Source organism: Equus caballus, chromosome 22 (genome assembly GCF_041296265.1).
Source record: "Equus caballus isolate H_3958 breed thoroughbred chromosome 22, TB-T2T, whole genome shotgun sequence".
Classification (NCBI taxonomy): Eukaryota; Metazoa; Chordata; class Mammalia; order Perissodactyla; family Equidae; genus Equus; species Equus caballus.
Window position 1 is genome coordinate 14001674 of NC_091705.1, and position 20883 is coordinate 14022556.

The following is a 20883-nucleotide window of genomic DNA, read 5'->3' on the forward strand; positions in this document are numbered from 1 at the left end:
TTTAATAAAAACCACTCAGTGGCTTCCTGTTGTTCTTGGGACAGATCTTTGTGTGGCCCCAAAGGCCCGCACAGCCCAACCTTGTCTCCTTGCCAGTTCCATCTTGCATGTCACGTTGTCATCTATCATATCTGTAGTCCAGTCATATCCCATCAGTCACCTTTCTGTCCTCAAATGCATCACTTTCTCTCTTGCCTCGGGGCCTTTGCACATGCTCTTTGCTCTGCCTGGAATGTTTTGTTCTTTAATCTCTTCACTCTCTGTCCCTCCCAAGGGCCTGTACTGCCTGAGAGCAGAAGCTGAGGATGTATAGCAACCCAAATGGAGTTGGCTGCTCTTTGTGGCCCAAACAAGTTGCAAACATCCTGGCTTTGCATTAGAGGCCAGACCCTGAGTTTTGGAACAGAGAATTCCTTCTCAGATCATCTCTGCAATGAACCCTCACAAGCAGAGTCTGGCCCCAACAAAGCCCAGGTGCTGTTCATGTGTTAGAAAATATTGTCTAAGGCTGGCCCTGCTGTCATCAGTCCTCCAAGGTCGTTTCTGTTACATTTCAGAACTGAGGTATATAAGGGTCCAAATTTTTCTTTCTCTCCCGGAAACCAAATAAAATGGTTTCAGTTGATTGTAATGCTCAATACAAATAGGCATGCTTAAGACCAGGTTTTCCTCATGGCCTAGCCTTCTTGGCTCAGGCTTCTGTCCAGGTTTGTGGGTTGGCCTGGTCCCGGAGTTATGCTCAGACTGGCCTCTCATTACCTCCTCCTTGGCCGCAAGGCTGTCCTGGGTGCTTCGTGCCCTGTCTTCATGCAGTTGCAGACGGCAGGAAGGCCTGGTAACATCCTTCCCAGTCATAAAGCTGGATTACCGAGGGAACCGCCCCGGATACATGTATGATGCCCCAGCTGATAGAAGTGTGATTTAGGGGGCAGCAGCCTAGAAGGAGCAAACTTGCTCGTTGTGACCCAGATGCCAGAAAGCCTGTTGCACACACTGACTCCCAGCCTCTCAGCTGTTAGGAAAACTCTGTCATGCAGGTGTGAAGTCAGTTACACACATCAGTCCCGTCGAGGACTCTGAAATGACCGTGGTGATGACGTTTCCTAGAAATAAGTAGAAAGCATACTAAGCTACTGAAAGTGACCTGTCAGGCTGTGCCTTTAGGATTATCCTGCAATCTTGTCTGAATCGTTTGTTGTTGATGCCTGCTTGACTTGAGAGAAGCTGGAAGCCTTTGAGCCATGGCTAGTGTGTTTAAATAATTCCTTTATTAAGATCTCATCAGCACATGGTAATAGCTCGCTACAGTTTTTAATTGAAACAGCAGAGCAAACACACTGTTAATGGAGGGCCATTTTTGTCATTCTTGGGCCTGTGTTTATTTGCAAAACTTGAGTTAGTAAAGTGTTATCTGCAAGTGGTTCTATGCGTGCTGGGCTGTGAGTCTGCAGGTATGCGGGCTTGTTCAAGGCTTGTCTTACCCACAGGGCAGTTAGAGAAACCCAGAGGGAGAATGCTGGGGTGCTGCTGGAGGTGGAGTGTGGAGGAAACAGCCAGGAGTCCCTCTTCCTCCTGGTCACCTGTAGAGTTTGCATAGCCTTGTAAATGAGCACAGGCCCTGGGCCTAGAAAAACAGGGGTGTGGGTGGGTAAGAATCACAAAGACGCGAGTAGGTCCTAACTCCGTCTTTCCAAGGTGGCCTTGAATTTGACAAGGCAGCGAAGGGTTGGTGCTGGCAGGTTTAAGAAAACAAACAGGAGCCCAGGCTGGGGTGCTGATTTAGTACCTTGCTTCGTTTTCACATCCCTCCCCTGAACTCCTGACACCTGCTGTTCAGAGCTGTTTTTGTATCTGTCTCTCCTCTCAGACTAGATTATAAGTGACCTCAGGGCAGGGACCACTTCTTATGCCTCCTGAGAGCTGCTTGAGCTCTGGGCGTGTTTATTTTCCTCAAGGACGCTCTTTAAGGAGCAAGACTTGGTTCAAAATAAAACCTCAATCAACCTGTCTCTTAACTGGGATGAATTGTTTTCCCATCTGCCTGCTGGGCAAAGGTGAAATGGCATCAAGTTTGTGGTATTGCTATTTAAATGCCAGCTTAAAAGGGGTAAAGTTTACAATATTTATAAAATGTGACCCCACGCCTTGGCTTCCACTAAAGAGTTCAGAAGTCGACAAAGCTTTTCTAAAGCAAGACACAAAACTCTAAAACCAGACGAGAAAGATTGCTAACCTTTACCTGGAATAATGAAATTTCTTCAAGAGCAACATTCCATAGAGGCTACTTGCCACAATATGTAAAGAGCTTTTGCAAATCATCATGACCAACAGTGTAATAGAAAAGTTGGCAGAGGAGAGAAACAGGTTACAGTTCACAGGAACACATAGAAGTGGTTTTTTAAATATGTAAAAGGGTGCTCACTATCACCTAATTAAGTGCTAAGTAAAACAAGAGAGAACTTCTTTACCTATCAGGCAAAGATCAGAAAGTTTGATAACATGCAGTGTTGCCACGGCTGTTGAGAAACAGCTTCCTGTGCTGGTGGGAGGACAAATTGGCAGGGCTTCATTGGTGGTAGTTTGGGGTTGTCTGTGGACGGCTTGTCCTCTTTGATTCAGCACTTCCATTTCTAGGATATTTCTTACTGCTAAAGGCACACACACAGTGAGATATGTTCAGGGTTGTCTGTTGTGGCTTTGTTTAATAGCAAAAGGCCATAACAACCTGAATGCACATGCTGGGAACCAGGTAAACTACTTCATTGTATTTTCAGACAATGAAATATTATGTACCCATTAAAAAGTATAAATGAGTGGTAACAGTGGTTGCCTCTGGGGAGGAGGACGAACTTTTCATTTTCTGCCCTGATATACTGCCTGAATTTTGTACTGTGCATTTGTTATTAAAAATAGTCCAAATTGTCAGGGAAGGAGGCTCTGATGTGAACATTAATGCAATTAATTATTATTATTTTTCCTCTAGAACCTGACAGTATTATTGAAAAGGCTTCTCACTCGGGCATGATCAACCCCAGCCGGCAGTGGCAGACGCTGAAGCAGAACACAGGGGTTGCCCACTTTGAGTATCAGATCCGCGTGACCTGCGATGACTATTACTATGGCTTTGGCTGCAATAAGTTCTGCCGGCCCAGAGATGACTTCTTTGGACACTATGCCTGCGACCAGAACGGCAACAAAACTTGCGTGGAAGGCTGGATGGGCCCCGAATGTAACAAAGGTGTGTGGGGGTATCCAGGGTGGGTGAACCAGCTCCCAGTGGCCGTTGTTTTTGGTGTCCAGTTCTCACCCCACCCACTCAGGTGGCCGGCCTGTTGCTGTCACAGGTGGGGTGAGATTTTGGCTGTCACCTAGACGTGAAGCAGGAAGATGCTGAGTGTAGGAAATGCTGGTGCCACCCCATCCCCCAGCTGCTCTGAGTGTTGGCTGCTAACAGCTCACAGCTCTTCCTTCTCTGGAGCATTGTCCTTGGCCATACGGGAGCCACTCCATGCCCCGTCCCTCCAGCTCACGGTCTGTGAACGACTAACATGGGGGTACGAAGGTCAGCCCCCTTTGCCTTAACTCTGTGCTACAATTCATACTCCAGAGCTTCCCCAGGGATCAGGCTGAAGCAGACTCCAGCTGAGACCACATCCTTGCTCAGCTCCTTCCCGGCCCCATCTGCTGCCCTCAACCCCTCTCTCCTCTACCCGACTCCCCTTCTCAGGCTCTGCTTCCAAGGAAGCTGACCTAAAACAGATGCCAAATGGGACTAGCCTAGCCCATATCTGGACAGATGATACGGAAAATGTAGGAAATGAAGCCTCTGAGCTGGGGGCGGCCTCATGGCAGGCTTTTGCTGGGCATCTTTGGGGGCCATAGCATTGAGGGGAGGGGGCAGGTGGGGAGCCCGAGCTTTCGTACTTGTGTACAATTGAACCATGCAAAGTAGTGTAAGCTTTCAGATGTGCTGTCTTCCTTCCCAGCCCCTTCTCCTAGAATTCAGTGATTCTGATTCATAGCAATTGGGTAATCCTGGTTAACCGTATAATAGGCTGTCATGAGCATTAATGTACTCTGCTTACTTCACATGATTAGGTAAATTCTTTCAAGATAAACTCAAATTAAAAAATGAATTTTTGAACTGTGACTGAGGGGCGGGGCAAAGGGAGAGGAATTCACAGTTCCCCTGGGCAATATTGCTTTCCTTTCTTAAATAACTAGAGACGAGAGGTGAAAAAGGATGGCATTTCTGGGATCCAACTGCAAGACGGATTTCATAAGTGTTTTAAGTAGTCAGTATCTTAAAAATCAGTAACTGTTACTTAAAAACTATCTAAGGCTGAATATTTTCTAATGTCTATTCAGGTTTTTTTTTTAACGAAGGAAGCAGAATTGCTTTGCGAGGACACTTTGCAAAAGTACCAGCAGGTCTGGGCACCGGGTTCACCTGCCAGATGAAGCCGGCCTGGTGGGCTTTGTTGGTCCCAGGGGATTTTTGAGACACCAGGCATTCGGTGGGGGGTTTTAAGGAGGCTGGGATTCATCTGAATGTGCTCTCATGGGACAGAGTGGGTGACACGGGGAAGGCTTACATCTCCTTTTCTCCTGTTGGCGAGGGTGGAATTGACAAGGGAGCAGGGTAGTTGCTGTTTAGAGACTCGATGAAGATGCCCTTCTCCACCAACTAGCTTGCATTTTGTCCCGTCAGGATCATGTTTTGAGGCTCTGCTAGCATGGCCTTGAAGTTTAAATCTGGCTTTATTCAGGCACCTCCCATCTTCCTCTCCTCACAATGGACTTGATAGGAGATCTCTTAAAATTGTGGGTTTTCTGGGCTTAATGTCCTGGGCCCTTCTTAGGATGGTGGCGGGGCAAGAAACAGGCAGTATGCTGACACATCCTTCTGTGTGTGTTTTTTTTACAGCTATTTGCCGACAGGGCTGTAGTCCCAAGCATGGGTCTTGCAAACTCCCAGGTGACTGCAGGTAAACGACTAAACTGTGCTTCTGTTTTGTTTTTGTTTTTAGTATTCCTTTAATGCAAGAGGGGGACTGACTTTATTGTGAATATGCCTCCTCCTTTGGAGGACAAGAAAGCTTTAAAAAAAAAAATGAAATAGGCACATCCGAAGCTTATTAAATTATACCAGCTGTCCGGTGGAATGTGCACACTTCTCTCTTGGAAGAAAAGAAACTCTTCTGGGCATAGTCAGTGACTTCATGTATTAACTGTTCTGTAAATTGATAACACGTTTTTATAATCTTCCCCTTAAAGTGCTAATGGACTAGATGGAGGGATGTGGGTTTGTTTCTTTGCGGCTCCCTGTCTCCTCCCCAGCCCGGGTTTTCCGACTCCCAGCCCTCCCCCACTTTTCCCATCCATAGGGGAAAGTGGAGCATTCTTTAGAATGGATTAGCACAATCTCCCGGCCCCTTTGCAGGCGGGAGCCGGCCGGTGCTGAGAGGTTAATGGCTGTGCTGGAATCTTGTCAGTTGAGCCTGATGAATGTAGACTTTTTGCTGCTGGCCTTTGAAGTCTGTTCTTTTATGGTCCCGGACAATGCGGAAGGCGAACGAAGACCTACCCGGACTGCTTCCCTGTTACGGTTTTTGGAACTTCTTGAAATGTACATTATCCCAATTGGGGAAAGGCTTGTTTCAGGAAATATTGTTGGTGTCTGTGGCTTTTTGACACAGGCTCACAGTTTACTCTCCCTCCTCCCAAATTTGAAGGATTAGTGGATTGGATGTGACACTAAACAGGTCCTTTGGGCCTGTCACTTTTGCCCCAAACCTACCCTGATTTGAGACAAGAGAAGCTTCTGAAACATAGTCTGAACCAGTGCATTCAAACAAATATGTTACCTGGGGCTCTTGTTACAACGTGGGCCCTGGTTCATTAGGCCTGAGGTGGGCCCAAGGCTCTGCATTTCTCACCGGCTCCCAAGTGGTGATCCTGTTGGTGGCAGAACCGGATTTGTGGAATCACTGCCCCCAAACCTCAGTGCTCAAAGCATAATTCCCCAAATGAACCAGGGAACTGACAAAATGCCAATTTCTGGGTGCCACCTCACACCCACCGAATCCCAGTCCTTGGGTTTGGCCTAGAAATCTGCATTTTTGACAAGCCTGCCACGGGATTTTGCTGCTCAGTAAGTTCTGAGGACAGCTGTTTAACGGAGAATCATCTGTGGTCTTTACAACTCTGCCACTCTGTCTGTCCCCCGTCCCATGCAGCGGGGAGCACTGAGCTCCGAGTGGGAAGCTGGAGTGGCAATCAAGGCAGCTGGAAGTACGATAAAAACAAGTTGTCCTGAAATTGTCTCTTCCGACACTTCCCAAAGATAAGTTTGTTTTCTGGAAGGCTGAGGGAGTTTGCATACTAAGCCCATTGGTGGCAGCTGACTGTCGTGTTTAACAGCATTGCTGTCAACTGTTGAGCAGGGATCCACCTACCTTCACCCTCCTAATTAAGGGTGTTCTGGAGAAAGTCAGATCAGCAGTGCCCTTAGCAACTGTGGGCCTGCTCCGTGCACAGATGAGTATCAGCAGAGGCCAACCGAGATTTCTGCTACTGTCATCAGAATAAACACGCTGCCTGCTGCGCAGGGGAGGTCCCTCCCAGCCAGAACAACAGGCTTTGTCTCCAGAATTTAGCCCTTTCTCTTTCGAAGTCTCCCCTCCCACTCCCTGCCCAGACACGCACTGGTGCCCTTATTTATTTAAGGTGCCACTTTCCCACACGTCATTTGCATAGTCTCCCAACGCATCTCTTTTCTGCCTCCCTTGAAAGAAAATCAAAACAGAAGCTTCTCGCTTAGGAAGTTCAGGTTGCGTCCTGCTCCAGAAATAGTTGAATGTCGAGTTACCTGTAAGTTGTCTTTAGAATTATGTATTACAGGGCTCTTGTGTTTTTCTTCCCCCGACATGAGAAAACTTTACTCGTTTTGTTGTTCCCAAGCCGATTCCTTTTCCTGGGTGCACATGCTTGCTTTATTGCAAGCCTGCCAATAACATCAAACTTAATTATGAATCATCATATGAGGAAAGTCACTTCAGTTTCTCATGAGAACCTTAATCATATATCATTAAACTGGGATAACTTTGTGCATGCCTCCTTTAGGGTCAGTATTTTTATTTGTTTTCTTTTGAAGTCATCGTGGCCTCTTGCGGTTCCTTTTTTATGCTCGGGGATCCAGCTCTCGTTAAAAGGTGAGGCTGGGTCCTCAGCTGCCTCTTCCCTGTTGCATTAGACGAGTTGAAGAGGTGCGGCAATCCTTAATTTGGAAGGGACTAAGAGAACACAGAATATTGCTATTTCTGAATCAGTTCCCTCTTAGTATCTTGTAAGCTAAGAATATCAGTCTTTTTCCAAGTGGCTCTCCCCCCACCACCCACTAATCTGAGTGTCCATTTTTGAAAAAAATTTCTACCAGATGATTTATTTTGTTCTTATTTACTCCTTTAAATAGTCACTTATCACTTAGACTGATGTTCTGTTTTACAGAAACCAGAATCCTCAGTCTGATTAAACCACACATTCTGGTGGTTCTTTGTACTGGGGTGTGGATGGCTTGTTTCTAGAAGTTAGGAAGTGGTTAGTCAGTATTCTCAGGGGTGAAGTTGATTCTCGGCCGTGGGTAATTAGCTATTAGCTAGATCCCTGTCATTTTCCCATGACAGGGATTTGCTAGCCTGCCTCCAGCTCTCTGGAAACTGAAAGCCTTTCCTTCGTGGGGATGCCTGTTTTCCAGAGGCACAGCTGAGCGGCTTGTGGGGGTGGCTGGTTCTGACCACGGCCCTTCCAGGCCCCATTCTGGAAATAGTTGGCTGTCCCTGTTCCTCACTCACCCCACCTTCCTTCCACCTTCAGGCCTCCTCCCAGCTCCTCTCTCATTTGTTAAAGCTTGATTTTTGAGAAGATAGTTAAAGTTTCCAAGGGCTTGAAACTTGTGGGGGCAGTGGCTGAGACCCTGCCCTCCCCACACCCCGGGTGGAGGGTATGTTTGTGTTTTTGTTTGGAGATCAAAGGCACCATTTGACCTCGAAAGAGTCCGATTAATGAGGCGCTTATAAAGGAAACTGGACTCCCTTCCCCAGTCTTCCCCAATACTAGATAAACTGAGTTGACCTTTTTTTTTTTTTGGCAAAATGAGAAATAACTATAAAATAGCATAAGCCGCCCCGGTAGTAGGTCATAAATCATCTATGGAATTGGTTCCAAGTGCTGTTGCTTCCCTCCACCCTCCCTGCAGAAACCGGTTCAGGGATCCCCACCTTGTCTCTGCCAGAGGAGGGGACCCCGTTCCCTCCTGGTTTGATTTCATGATGCCTCCTGGCCAGGCAGTTTCCTGCCCTACTTGGGGTCTCGTTGCATTCTTGTGCCCTGGGGTCGTGACTTGCTGTTTAGACAAAGAGCCAAGCTGAGCTGCCGTGTAGAAATCGCCACAGTGCCCTGTTGGCGGAGACTTTCACATGGCTCTTGTCACCGAGAGCCCTGCCTTTCCCTCTGCAGTCTGCCCGCCGAGGCCTGGTTGATTTATTCCACGCCCCCACCCTCGGCCCCTTCCTGCGAGCCTGAGAAGAGAGTGGCTTTGTGAAGGGCAGCCCCACATTGGCCTCTCCCCAGACAGCCTCCTTTTGTCAGGAGTCGCCTGGGAGGGGACCTCGGCCCAACTGTGAAAATGTTTGTTTAGCGGAAGCCCCTGGACAAACGTTAAAAGTCTGCCGTCTTGACACCAAAAGTGAAACAAAACAGAAAAGGCCTGGACTTCTCGGCCTTGGGTTTTAATGGTGCAGATTCCCCTAGAGGCTCTAGAGACTAAAGGGTGTGCTGTCTGTCCCCAGGTGTCAGTATGGCTGGCAGGGCCTGTACTGTGACAAGTGCATCCCGCACCCGGGGTGCGTCCACGGCACCTGTAACGAGCCCTGGCAGTGCCTCTGTGAGACCAACTGGGGTGGTCAGCTCTGTGACAAAGGTACGGCCTCAGGGTGGCCCCAGGTGGGCCAGGACCTGGGGAGGAGTGTGAGGTTTGGGGTGGGATGGTGCTGATTTGGGTTTTACTTCTATTTCTGTATTTGCAGGGGCTTTTATTCCGAATCTGTTTGCATTCGCATTTAATGTTGTGGTTTGGGTTTTTGTGGGGTTTTTTTGGTTTTATTTTTAAAAGAGGATTGGAGCTAGAAATGTGGCGGGTTAGTAGTCTCTACGGTCTTCTCTATGTGACTTTTGGGATCTTTTGGGCAGATCTCAATTACTGCGGGACTCATCAGCCGTGTCTCAACGGAGGGACTTGTAGCAACACAGGTCCTGACAAATACCAGTGTTCCTGCCCTGAGGGGTATTCGGGACCCAACTGTGAAATCGGTAAGTGGTCCAGCAGGACAAGATCCCTTCGTTTGATTTTTCTGTACATTCAGCTTAAACAGTAATACGCTTAAGGACTCATACAAAGAGGAAAATATTCTCCTAGTTCTGTGGGTCTTGGAAACTTCCTTTAAGTTGCTGAAGTGTTTTTGGGTGATGCTGACTACCGTGGGAGGCGGCGTGTTTGCGATGCAGTGACCCCAGCTCTGAGATGCCCTGGAATGCGGCTGCAGACAGCTTAGCAAGAAGGATGATTTCCTTTCTTCCCCAGACACAGCAGGCTTATGTCACACACTTGCTTCTCTCTCTTGAACTGAGCAGGAGCTGGTGGCCCAGGTGTGGGATTTGGTTGGGGGAGGGATATAGGGAGCAAAATGCAGGCTTCCCTTGCTGACTGCCGCCCTGGTTTTTGCAGCGGAGCACGCCTGCCTCTCTGATCCCTGCCACAACAGAGGCAGCTGCAAGGAGACCTCTCTGGGCTTTGAGTGTGAGTGCTCTCCGGGCTGGACTGGCCCCACGTGCTCCACAAGTAAGTCCGGATTTTGGCCTGTGTCCTTTCTAGACAATCATTGTATTGAGATCCAGGGTTGGGACAGATACCCAGGCTTGGGTACAGTGTCAGGTCCCAAGGATGAGACTGTCGTGGTTGGAGGGGGCAATGCAGCCAGCAGTCTGCTGGGAGGTCTGGCTTGACATTCTGGCCTTTGCACTCGAGATTCTGGCCCTGCACCCCCGCCGTCCTGCCCTGCTAAGTTAGGGCGTATGTCTACTGCTGCGGAAACTTCCTCACGGGACAGCTCCTTCCTTCGCCTGGGCTCCCTGGAGCTCTGCCACCTCCACAGCAAATCATAGTGATTCTCCTCTCAGCTGTGGAGAGATGCCTGCAGGGGAGGTCATCACTACTGAGTTTTGTCATGGGGGCAGGTGGCCCCGAAAGAGGGACCCGGGCTATAGTCACTGCAGCTGCGAGACTTGGCTGCACCTCAGAACCACCCGGGTGCTGGACAGTACACACCTCTGGGTCCCACAGTTTCCCCTCGAAATTGCGGAGTGCATATTCTTTAACAAGCTCTCTTGGATTTTTGAGGTGCAGCCAGGCCTGAGAACCACTGTCATCAGCACCCCAAGAGCACCACGTGGCATGGTTAAGGATGTGGGTTCTGGGGTCAGATTGCCTGGGCTGGCACTGCGGCCCCTGCCCACCACATGTGGGACTCAAGTCATTACCTCCACATGCCCTGTTTAAACGGCACAGTGGCAATTCCCATCTCCTAGGGTTCTGAAGACTTGATGATGGAATTCAGAGAGCCTGGCACCTCATAAGTGGGCAGTAAATGAATTAAGAGGTCACTATAGTCTGATAGCGGTGGGTGTTATTTTGGGAAAACTGTGAGCAAATAAGAATAAGATTTCCCACCAGTAAAGAAACGCTAGTTCTCTACCTCTTCTTAGCTACCTCTGAGCCACAGTGAGACTTTTCTTTAAAAATAAAGAGTAGGCACTGATGTCCCGGGCCACCAGAGGGTTGATGCTCTGGGATCCAGCTGGCTCCCCCTCCCTGCTTAGGTTGGGGATTAAATGAACTGGGGCAGTGGGGGATTTAAAGCTAAAATCAGGCCTTACCGTCATCCTAGCCGTCACTTAGAGCAGGTGTCTGGCTCTTAAGTGAAGGCCCCTCATGTGAGGGTTGGTATTAAATTATCTAATTGTCATACGGATTGAGATTAAACCGCCAACCCCCTTCCCCTTTTTGTCAAACAGACATTGATGACTGCTCTCCAAATAACTGTTCCCACGGGGGCACCTGCCAGGACTTGGTTAACGGATTTAAGTGTGTGTGCCCGCCCCAGTGGACTGGCAAAACGTGCCAGTTAGGTAAGAAAATTCCTGCACTCAGGTTGGCTTTGATAATCAGAGCTGTTAAGGAAGATGAGTGGTGTGTTTGCACACCATCGTAGTAAGAAGTAATTTATTACCGAGAGTCCAGCCAGCAGGCCTGGGAGAAATACCTTGAATGCAAATGGACTCGCTCTTTTAGGCCCTGTGGGAAAGTCGTGGGACTCCTTGAACCATGTCACTCGTCTGTCCAAGGAGTGTTGAGCCAGGTTCCAAACGAGGATGATTGCATGAGGAATGAGCTGTCTGCATTCTTTTTGCCACATTTAGATCCCAGCAACTAGGCTGCGCTGGGGTTCGCACAGAAATGCCTGCTGTCTCTCGGCTGTTCCGTTGGGGGCTGGTTGTTAACCGTTAACTGGCAGCCAGAGAGCGATCAATTAGCATTCCTCATTGGATAATGGCTGGGGAGGGGGATCAGATGTTCCAAATAAAGGGAATCTAGTGTCTCTTATCGAGCCAGCTTATGAAAATGTCTCATATTTCCAACAAACTACTTAGTGTGACTTTTTTGGGGGGGGATAGGATGGGGGTGAAACTCCATTTCTCCCTGCTCATCCTCATTTTCTTTCAGATGCAAATGAATGCGAGGCCAAACCGTGTGTAAATGCCAAATCCTGTAAGAATCTGATTGCAAGCTACTACTGCGACTGCCTCCCGGGCTGGATGGGTCAGAACTGTGACATAAGTGAGTGACTTTGGCTCGACTTTGCTTTTCGTGAAACTTGGGTGTTGAGGGCCCTTGCCCGTGGGTCAGTCCGCCGGCTCCAGTTCTGAGACTTCAGTGGTAAAAGGAAAACCTTATAGAGTGAGTGTTTTTGGAGAGGGCGTGATCAGTGCAGAAATGGAAACATAAACTTTATCAGGCTCATTAGCCTGTAAAACAGCCATATTCTGATAAGGTGGCTAAAAACAATGCTGTGAAGTTTCCCGAGCTGAGTCTGGAAGAATTGGGGAGGGTCCCCACCCACCCCAACTTTATCTCACGGGAAGCACACAGGAAATCTGATTTGAAGCTTTTATCTGTCCTGAGCTGACAAAGCTTTTCAATTAAGCCCAATTTCATTGTACATTGCCTCTTTAATATGATGCCTTGTTTATTTTTTAGATATTAATGACTGCCTTGGCCAGTGTCAGAATGACGCCTCCTGTCGGGTATGTAAATCTTTGCTTAAATCAAAACCTTAATGGTTGACAACAGATCTTGAGATTTCTGTGACCCTGGGAGAGCTCTGTCCCGGGAGATTTAAAAATGCAGGTGAAAAGTGAGTCTCTGGAAGTTTCACTGGGGCTCACGTTGCCCAGCCTCCTGGGAGTCATCCTGAAGGCATGCACGTAGAAATTCCTCTCACACATTTTGAGAGGCTTGGCATTTGGCTATTTCGGTGAATCAGCTGAACCGCAACAGTCATGCTAAACCGCTGAAGCTCTGTGTTTGTGGAATTCATAGGAAAAAAAGCATGTGTTTCTCCCCCCTCCTTCTCCCCTTCCAGGATTTGGTTAATGGTTATCGCTGTATCTGTCCACCTGGCTATGCAGGCGATCACTGTGAGAGAGACATCGATGAATGCGCCAGCAACCCCTGTTTGAATGGGGGTCACTGTCAGAATGAAATCAACAGATTCCAGTGTCTGTGTCCCACTGGTTTCTCTGGAAACCTCTGTCAGGTGAGCCGTGCTAGAACTTCCGATGGCCAAGTTTTTACAGCAGAGTCTTCTCCACCCCCCTCCCCCCACCCCTGACTGTGTGTCTGGAGTCTCTGGGAAATCTGTTAACGTCCCATTGACTAGGGATCTCTGCTAGACAAGCGCTGCTGGAAGGAGATTGATGAGTGATTGTCCTCATAGTGTCAGCAGTCTGTCCATCTGACTTTGTGTCCATTTTGTTCCCCCGACTCAGTTCTCGCCCACTCTGCCCAGTTTTTTCAAATGCCTACCTGGATGCTCTCTAGGACATACTGTATCTTATGCAGGGAGTTCTCCTCACTCCTGCAGATGAAGGGGTCAGACTCCAGTGTCTGCTGCCCCAGAGAAGTTAGAATCACCCCTTTTCACTTTGTTCCCTCCCCCTTCCCTGCTCCTGGTCCTCCCAGCTGGACATAGATTATTGCGAGCCCAATCCCTGCCAGAACGGTGCCCAGTGCTACAACCGTGCCAGCGACTACTTCTGCAAGTGCCCCGAGGACTACGAAGGCAAGAACTGCTCCCACCTGAAAGACCACTGCCGCACGACCCCCTGTGAAGGTACTCCCTCCCAGCCCGGCTCCTGGCTCGGCTCCAGGGCTCACTCCTCCTTCCCCATTTGTCACTGCCCCTCGGTCCTCTGAGAAGCAGGGCAGGTGAGGAGACTGAAACCCCTAACCAGACTGCTTAGGGGAGCCAGAACACATGGAAACAATCGGTACAGGCCCACCGGTGGGAGAGGATGTGAAACGCATTTAGCATTCTTGTTCTGGGGTGGGCACACTCGCAACGCTGAGACAAATTCCTCAGGGCAGCACTGTCAGTAGAACTTTCTGCAGCAGCAGCAATGTTCCATATCTGCACTGTCAGGTGCGCATGTGTGGCCGTGGAGCATTTAGAGTGTGACAAAGGGCAACTATATGGAGACTCCTGTTGTACTTAATTTCAATTCATTTAAATTTAAACAGACACATACTGTTTAAATGCCCTTTTTAAAAAAAAAAAAAAAAAAAAACCACAGAAAAACCACTACAACAAAAACCTCATCTTTGCCCGCAGTTTCAGCTTTGCTTGTCACAGTGTGACACGGCAGTTTGCCTGTCTTGGCCTCCAAGGTGGCTTCTTGACTTCTTACCCTCGTTGGCCCACGGGTGCCCATCTCCAGGAGAGCAGGCCTGTTGTAGGCCCTCTGCTGAGAAACGCCATGTCTTACGGGTCGGTGGCCACGCTCTGATCCCCAGTGTGTCTTCTAGTGATTGACAGCTGCACGGTGGCCATGGCCTCCAACGACACGCCTGAAGGGGTGCGGTATATTTCCTCGAACGTCTGCGGTCCCCATGGGAAGTGCAAGAGTCAGTCAGGAGGCAAATTCACCTGTGACTGTAACAAAGGCTTCACTGGAACGTACTGCCATGAAAGTAAGACCCCTGGTTGGGGAATCGGGGCACGGTGCCCCCCACCCTACACCTGCCTAGCTCGGGGAACATTTGAGTTTGAATTGTTTCAGCTGAGACCAGTGAAGGTTTACCATTACATCTAGGGTCTAAGACTGAGTGGTGTTTAATTTATGAGGTCACTGACACCTCTGAGCCTTCGGTTTATTTTAGAATGTTCTGGAATCTTACTAGTTTGGGTGGTCCCGCTTTCTTCCTTCCCCGCTCCCACCAACTAGCTTAGACTGTGAGGGCATTAAATAAAATGGAGGCCCCTGCTTGACAAGCTGCCCTTTGAATTTGAGAAATGGTCCTGATGGAGTTGAGAATGTTGAGGTGCTGGGTGCATTTTCTCAGGAGGCAGCCTCTAGAACAGTGCCTGGCTATGGCATTACTTGTCCCTTATTTACTTTTTTTTCCTTCCTTTCACAGATATTAATGACTGTGAGAGCAACCCCTGTAAAAACGGTGGCACTTGCATTGATGGTGTCAACTCCTACAAGTGCATCTGTAGTGATGGCTGGGAGGGAGCCTACTGTGAAACCAGTGAGTCTGTGGTCTTTTGGGGACAGACAGCTCTGGGATGCCGGGGGGGTGGTGGGAGAACCCACAGGGGAAGCCTTTCTTTTTAGTGGAAATTGCAAAGCAAGACCGGCGGTTCCTGCCCTGGGACAGCATTGCTTGTGTGCCGTTTGCGTTTGTTAATGTTGATGACAGCCAGCCGGGGGAAACTTCTGCTGAGGAGCTATAGAATCAAACTGTGTAATTAGGATGATAAATATCCCTGCTTGCAAGGAAAGTAATCATCTTTCTGTTTTGGTTGTAATTTCTGCCCATCTTGATTGTAATTTCCCTTGGAGTGACAAAAGCCTGTCCCTCTGTCTGGCCTCACTTCTGGCATTAAAAGTAACCGAGTCGGGCTCCTTTACTCCTGGAAGAGCCTGATGGTGTTTAAGTCCTGGGATTGTGCAGCTGGTCTGGGAACGTGGCACGGAAAGCAGGGAGTAGCGGTGGCCCAGGATGGAAAGGTGGCTCTTCAGTGCTGTGAATGGTCCTGGAAGCGTCTTCAGCTGGGTGTCTCCTCTTTGATTCTAGACATTAATGACTGCAGCCAGAACCCCTGTCACAACGGGGGCTCCTGTCGTGACCTCGTCAACGACTTTTACTGTGACTGTAAAAACGGCTGGAAAGGAAAGACCTGCCATTCACGTAAGTGGCAGCCAACTGGGGTCCCATCCCTGGTGACCCCTTCCTCTCCGTCTTCTGTGAGTGGGGCTGGCTGAGGGCTCACACTGAGATCTTGCTCCTCCAGGTGACAGCCAGTGTGATGAGGCCACGTGCAACAATGGTGGCACCTGTTACGACGAAGGGGATGCTTTCAAGTGCATGTGCCCTGGAGGCTGGGAAGGAACGACCTGCAACATAGGTAACTTTCTGCCCCAGGTGGGATTTGCAGTGGGTGTGGCCACCTGAGCACCCATGACTGTTTTCTGGGGTCTGGTTCTTGCCCGTCCAGACTTTCTTTGAATCCTCAGGGAGAGTGATCCTGTCTGCTCTTGTCTTGTAGCCCGAAACAGTAGCTGCCTGCCCAACCCCTGCCATAATGGGGGCACCTGTGTGGTCAACGGCGAGTCCTTCACGTGTGTCTGCAAAGAAGGCTGGGAAGGGCCCATCTGTACTCAGAGTGAGTGTCCTCCCACCCGCCTTGAACTCGGCGAGGGCTACAGGAGCACATCCTGACACCCTCGGGGACTGGCAATGGAAACCAGAAGCAGAGCTGTTTGATCTCTGCTCCTGCATCACCTGGGTCTGTTCTAATGACTTGATGGGATGCAGCCCTGACCTGGGCATGAGAAAGTCGCCGAGGAGATAAGTGGAGACAGATGGCGTCTCGGTTCCCAGCTCTGGACTGAGCAGCAGCCTGCCTCCTCCCATTCTCACACCCCCTCCCCGCCCCTACCAGGGCCTCTTCCTGTGTACATGTGTCCCACGGAGAATGGAACAAAGTGTGGTGCAGGCCTGGTTCCAATTGAGCCGAGGTCTTAAGCACATTTTGCCTAGTGTTAACTGTGACTTTATCATTTGGGTGTTATGGAAATAAGTGGTGTTTTTACTTAGGGCTAAGGCTGCTCTCCCTCTTGCAAGCCTCGCTGTTAAGTTGTCTTTTTGCTTTGCAGATACCAATGACTGCAGTCCTCACCCCTGGTAAGTGTGACCACCTTTTAAGCCGGCACTTGTTGGCTGTAACGTGCATGCACATCACCGGGGGATCTTGTTTAAAAGGCAGCTTCTGATTCAGGAGATCTGGGGTGGGGCTGCAGACCCTGCCTTTCTAACAAGCTCCCAGGCGATGCCAATCCTGCTGGTCCGTGCACTGCACTTGAATTAGCCAGGTTGTGTCTTCATTTAGAGCGGTGATTCTCAACCCTGGCTGTGCAGGAGAATCACCTGGGGAGCTTTTCTAAGTCCCAGTGCCCGGGCTGCAGCCGAGGCCTGTGAAATTAGACTCTCTGAGGGTGGGACCCAGGCATCAGTATTTTTAAAGTTCCCCAGGCAGTGTGAGAGCTGCTTGATGGTAACTGGCGTGGCAGCCTCTGATGAACTGGCAGCCAGACTTAGGGATCGAGACATTCGTAACTGACATGGTCTTTCCTTTCCTCTTAGTTACAACAGTGGCACATGTGTGGATGGAGACAACTGGTACCGGTGTGAGTGCGCCCCTGGTTTTGCTGGGCCTGACTGCAGAATAAGTAAGGACCGCCCCTCACTGGTTTGCCCAGTGGCCTTATTCCCCTACTCCACCCCTCAGCTTGAGACCTTTCATCTTTAAAACAATGAAGGCCAGGGTTCCCTTTAAATAGCCCTGATAGGCGAGTAATCTCCTACCTCCAGCTGGGACTAAGATGCCTCTGGCTGGATCCTCCCAGGTACTTCCTGGTCCTTCCCCGGGTGGCGCAGCCCTCCTCATCCTAGGGGAGGGAGCACCAGCCACAGAATTTGATGATTGATCTACTCTGAGGCCCTAAAGAAAGAGTGTGCTTTTCCCCTATGACTAACGTGAAATTATGGGCAAGTGGACATTAACCACAGCTACACTGGCGCAGGACAGCTAACACCACTGAAAGGGACAAGGGCTGTAGTTTCCCAAGGCTTGATCGGGCCCTGGTGAAAGGATTAAAACAGAAAATGGGGGCAGGCGGTACAGTTTTTCAGGAAGCTTAAAGTTGATTCTTTATTTTGAGGCTTTTTCCTATTTTTTTACTGCCCTTTCTTTTATTAAAAAAAAGGTGGTAGAATAATTGTATTTTTTCTTGTCCCCAGATTATTTGAAATTTTGCTGGTACTTGAGATCCCCAAGTCTGATTGGCCTTTAGCACTAGATGGGGCTGTGTTGTATCTATTTCGTGCTTCTAAATCAGGGGTGGGCAGACTTCAGCCCGGGGGCCAAATCTGGCCTGCCTGTTTTTATAAATAAAGTTTTATTGGCACATTCGTTCATGTATTGTCTAGGGCTGCTTTCATGCTATGATAACAGACTTGATTAGTCAACAAAGACCACATGGCCCGCAAATCCTAAAGTATTTGCTATCTGACCCTTTCAAGAACTTTGCTAGCCCTTGCTCTAGATTGTATATCAGAAGAAAGGGGACTTACTTAAAATTTGCTGCCTCCTGAGCTGATTCTCAGCTGTCAGAAGTCAGACTAGTGGTGATTTCAGGGCCAGTGGCTGGTGGAGGCTTTTGTAGTATTGAGCTGTTTCTTTATTTGGCTGCTGGTTACCTGATGAAAATTCATACTTACAACTCATATGCTTTTCTCTCTGCATGTTATATCAGTAAAAACTTAGGAAAACATGGCTGCCTCCCATTGGAGCCTAAACTTGAACTCCATTTCTCCTAGACATCAACGAATGCCAGTCTTCACCTTGTGCCTTTGGGGCGACCTGTGTGGATGAGATCAATGGCTACCGGTGCATCTGCCCCCCGGGGCACAGTGGTGCCAAGTGCCAGGAAGGTACGTGGGCCAGGCCCTAGCTGCCCGAGTGTCCTGTGGGGCGAGCAGGCACAACAGTCACCATTTGACTGTGAGTGGCTCCTGTGCTCAGGGAGAAAACGGCACATACAGTGGGAACCTAGAGAAGGAGAAGCTTGAGGGGTCCCCTAAAAACAGGGTAGGTGTTGTTTTTAGTCAGGTGTTGCTGAAGTTACACCATGTAACAAACCATCCCAGAACTTGTGGCACATTTACTCGTATCGCTCGTGGGCATGCAGGGTGGGCAGAGTGCTGTGTGCTGCAAGTTGAACTCGGGTCCATTCTGTGTGTCTCCTCGCTGTCCCTGGACCAGCAGCTGCATCTGGGGCACATTCTTTTTTTGGCAGATGGCAGGCTTGCAAGAGACTAAGCTCACCTGTGAGAGACTCTGCTCACATCCCATTCCCTAGCGTTGCATGGGCCAAAGCAGGTCACGTGGCCGTATACCCAGGGAGGGAGAGAAGTACACTTGGCTCTTGTGGGAGGAGCTGTGTTGTCATGTGGCAAAGGGCACGTGTGTAACCATTTCCTAACAGGGAGGGAGTGAAGAACTGAGAGATCCAGCCACAGAAAAGGAAACTCCTTCCGTTCACGCTTTTCCACCTTTCAGTTTCAGGACGACCTTGCATCACCATGGGGAGTGTGATCCCAGATGGGGCCAAGTGGGACGACGACTGCAATGCCTGCCAGTGCTTGAACGGGAGGATTGCCTGCTCAAAGGTATGCGTTGGGGCTGCGCAGGTCACCTGTCTTCTGGAATCGCTGGTGGGCCTTTCTCCTAAGCTGCCCGCTCCCGTCTCCCTCTCTCCAGGTCTGGTGTGGCCCTCGACCTTGCCTGCTCCACAAAGGGCACAGTGAGTGCCCCAGCGGGCAGAGCTGCATCCCTATCCTGGATGACCAGTGTTTCGTCCGGCCCTGCACTGGGGTGGGCGAGTGTCGGTCTTCCAGTCTCCAGCCGGTGAAGACCAAATGTTCTTCTGACCCCTACTACCAGGATAACTGTGCAAATATCACGTTCACCTTCAACAAAGAGATGATGTCACCGGTACGGAACAACTTCTTTTTCAACTTGGAGTGGTGTGTGTCTGCTTGTGCTGAGGCAGGGATGTCACAAGCTAGGATCTGGTTCTCCTAAGCCTAAATTCCTGTCTTACAGCAAAGTGCAGCTTGAATGTAGCCTAATTTCCAAGGAAACATCAGTCTTTTTTTCTTCCAGAATCTTACATGTGTGGGCTTTTATCTGTTGTTCTAGGGTCTTACCACGGAGCACATTTGCAGTGAATTGAGGAATCTGAATATTTTGAAGAATGTTTCTGCCGAATATTCAATCTACATAGCTTGCGAGCCCTCCCCTTCTGCAAACAATGAAATACACGTGGCCATTGTAAGTAGAAGACCCACTGACACTGAATTATTTGATTGTAGGGCAATTAGCAGGCTTCAGTTAGCCAGTATTGGAATAGAGCAAATACATTGAAGGAGAGCTTGACAATATGTGTGTCGTCAGTAATTTTGAATAAAGGCTGCTGAGGAGTGTTCCCTGACCTTCCAGACTGACGGTTCTTCCTTTTCCAGTCTGCTGAAGACATACGGGACGATGGAAACCCTATCAAGGAAATCACCGACAAAATTATAGATCTTGTCAGTAAACGTGATGGGAACAGCTCACTTATTGCTGCGGTTGCAGAAGTGAGAGTTCAGAGGCGTCCTCTGAAGAACAGAACAGGTAGGTGTCAGGTGGGAACAATGCTTTCTGTGATGACTGTCGAATGGATCTCATTACACCGTCCAATAAAACCACCAGGCGCGAGGAGTTACCTTGACAGTTACTCCCTCCTGAGGCCCCCATTTAACTGTTGAGAAAACTGAGGCCAGCTGATATCACCAACATCCTATGGCGATGGGCAGAGGTGGCCCTGACTTTTTCCCCTGCCAATAAGTGGTGCTCTCACAGGCAGGCAGCCCTGAAGAACAGGCACTGTTCCCAGATCCCTCGCCAAGCCCTGGGGCAGAGCATCGCTGAGCCTTGAGTTCTTGGCAGTGCAAAGCCTCCCTTGGCGTTCTGGTGTCATGGGACAGACCGTCCTAAGGACTGTGAGACACTGGTTTGATAGACAGCTTGATGGCCCTGCAGCACATCCAGACTCCCCTTTTGACAATCTTGCGCGTCATTGTTGTAGTTAGGTGAGAAATTGGGCACATAACTGTATGGGGCATTTGAGCTATCCACACTCAGATTGGGTTTCTGATAATTTTGAAAACTGGGTCCTATAATGAGCCCCCTCAGTAGCCAGACTCCCCTTGACTGAACCACAGCCGCTCTCCCTACATGGAATTGGGGAGCCTGTAGGGGCTGCTGCTCTGCCTAGTCTCTCTGGGAACAAGAGTGTCAGGGTCTCCAAGGGCCCTGGTCCCAGCACTTGGTTATCAAGCTGTGAAGTGACAACATGCAGTTGTGAGAAGGGACTTGT

At 49.4% G+C, this 20883-nt stretch overlaps 1 protein-coding gene across 1 annotated transcript in view; it reads left to right on the forward strand.

Moving 5' to 3' along the window:
- Positions 1-20883, forward strand: part of JAG1 (jagged canonical Notch ligand 1) — a 35414-nt gene that overhangs the window by 12140 nt on the left and 2391 nt on the right. Inside the window, exons 4-25 of the mRNA XM_023626113.2 lie at positions 2984-3238; positions 4928-4988; positions 8850-8980; positions 9250-9369; positions 9785-9898; positions 11131-11244; positions 11840-11953; positions 12374-12420; positions 12759-12932; positions 13358-13508; positions 14201-14365; positions 14813-14926; positions 15476-15589; positions 15693-15806; positions 15948-16064; positions 16558-16585; positions 17045-17130; positions 18281-18394; positions 19023-19132; positions 19224-19457; positions 19665-19796; positions 19988-20138. Of these exons, the coding sequence (XP_023481881.1) occupies positions 2984-3238; positions 4928-4988; positions 8850-8980; positions 9250-9369; positions 9785-9898; positions 11131-11244; positions 11840-11953; positions 12374-12420; positions 12759-12932; positions 13358-13508; positions 14201-14365; positions 14813-14926; positions 15476-15589; positions 15693-15806; positions 15948-16064; positions 16558-16585; positions 17045-17130; positions 18281-18394; positions 19023-19132; positions 19224-19457; positions 19665-19796; positions 19988-20138 (2760 nt within the window). The remainder of the gene's footprint in view (positions 1-2983; positions 3239-4927; positions 4989-8849; positions 8981-9249; positions 9370-9784; positions 9899-11130; positions 11245-11839; positions 11954-12373; positions 12421-12758; positions 12933-13357; positions 13509-14200; positions 14366-14812; positions 14927-15475; positions 15590-15692; positions 15807-15947; positions 16065-16557; positions 16586-17044; positions 17131-18280; positions 18395-19022; positions 19133-19223; positions 19458-19664; positions 19797-19987; positions 20139-20883) is intronic.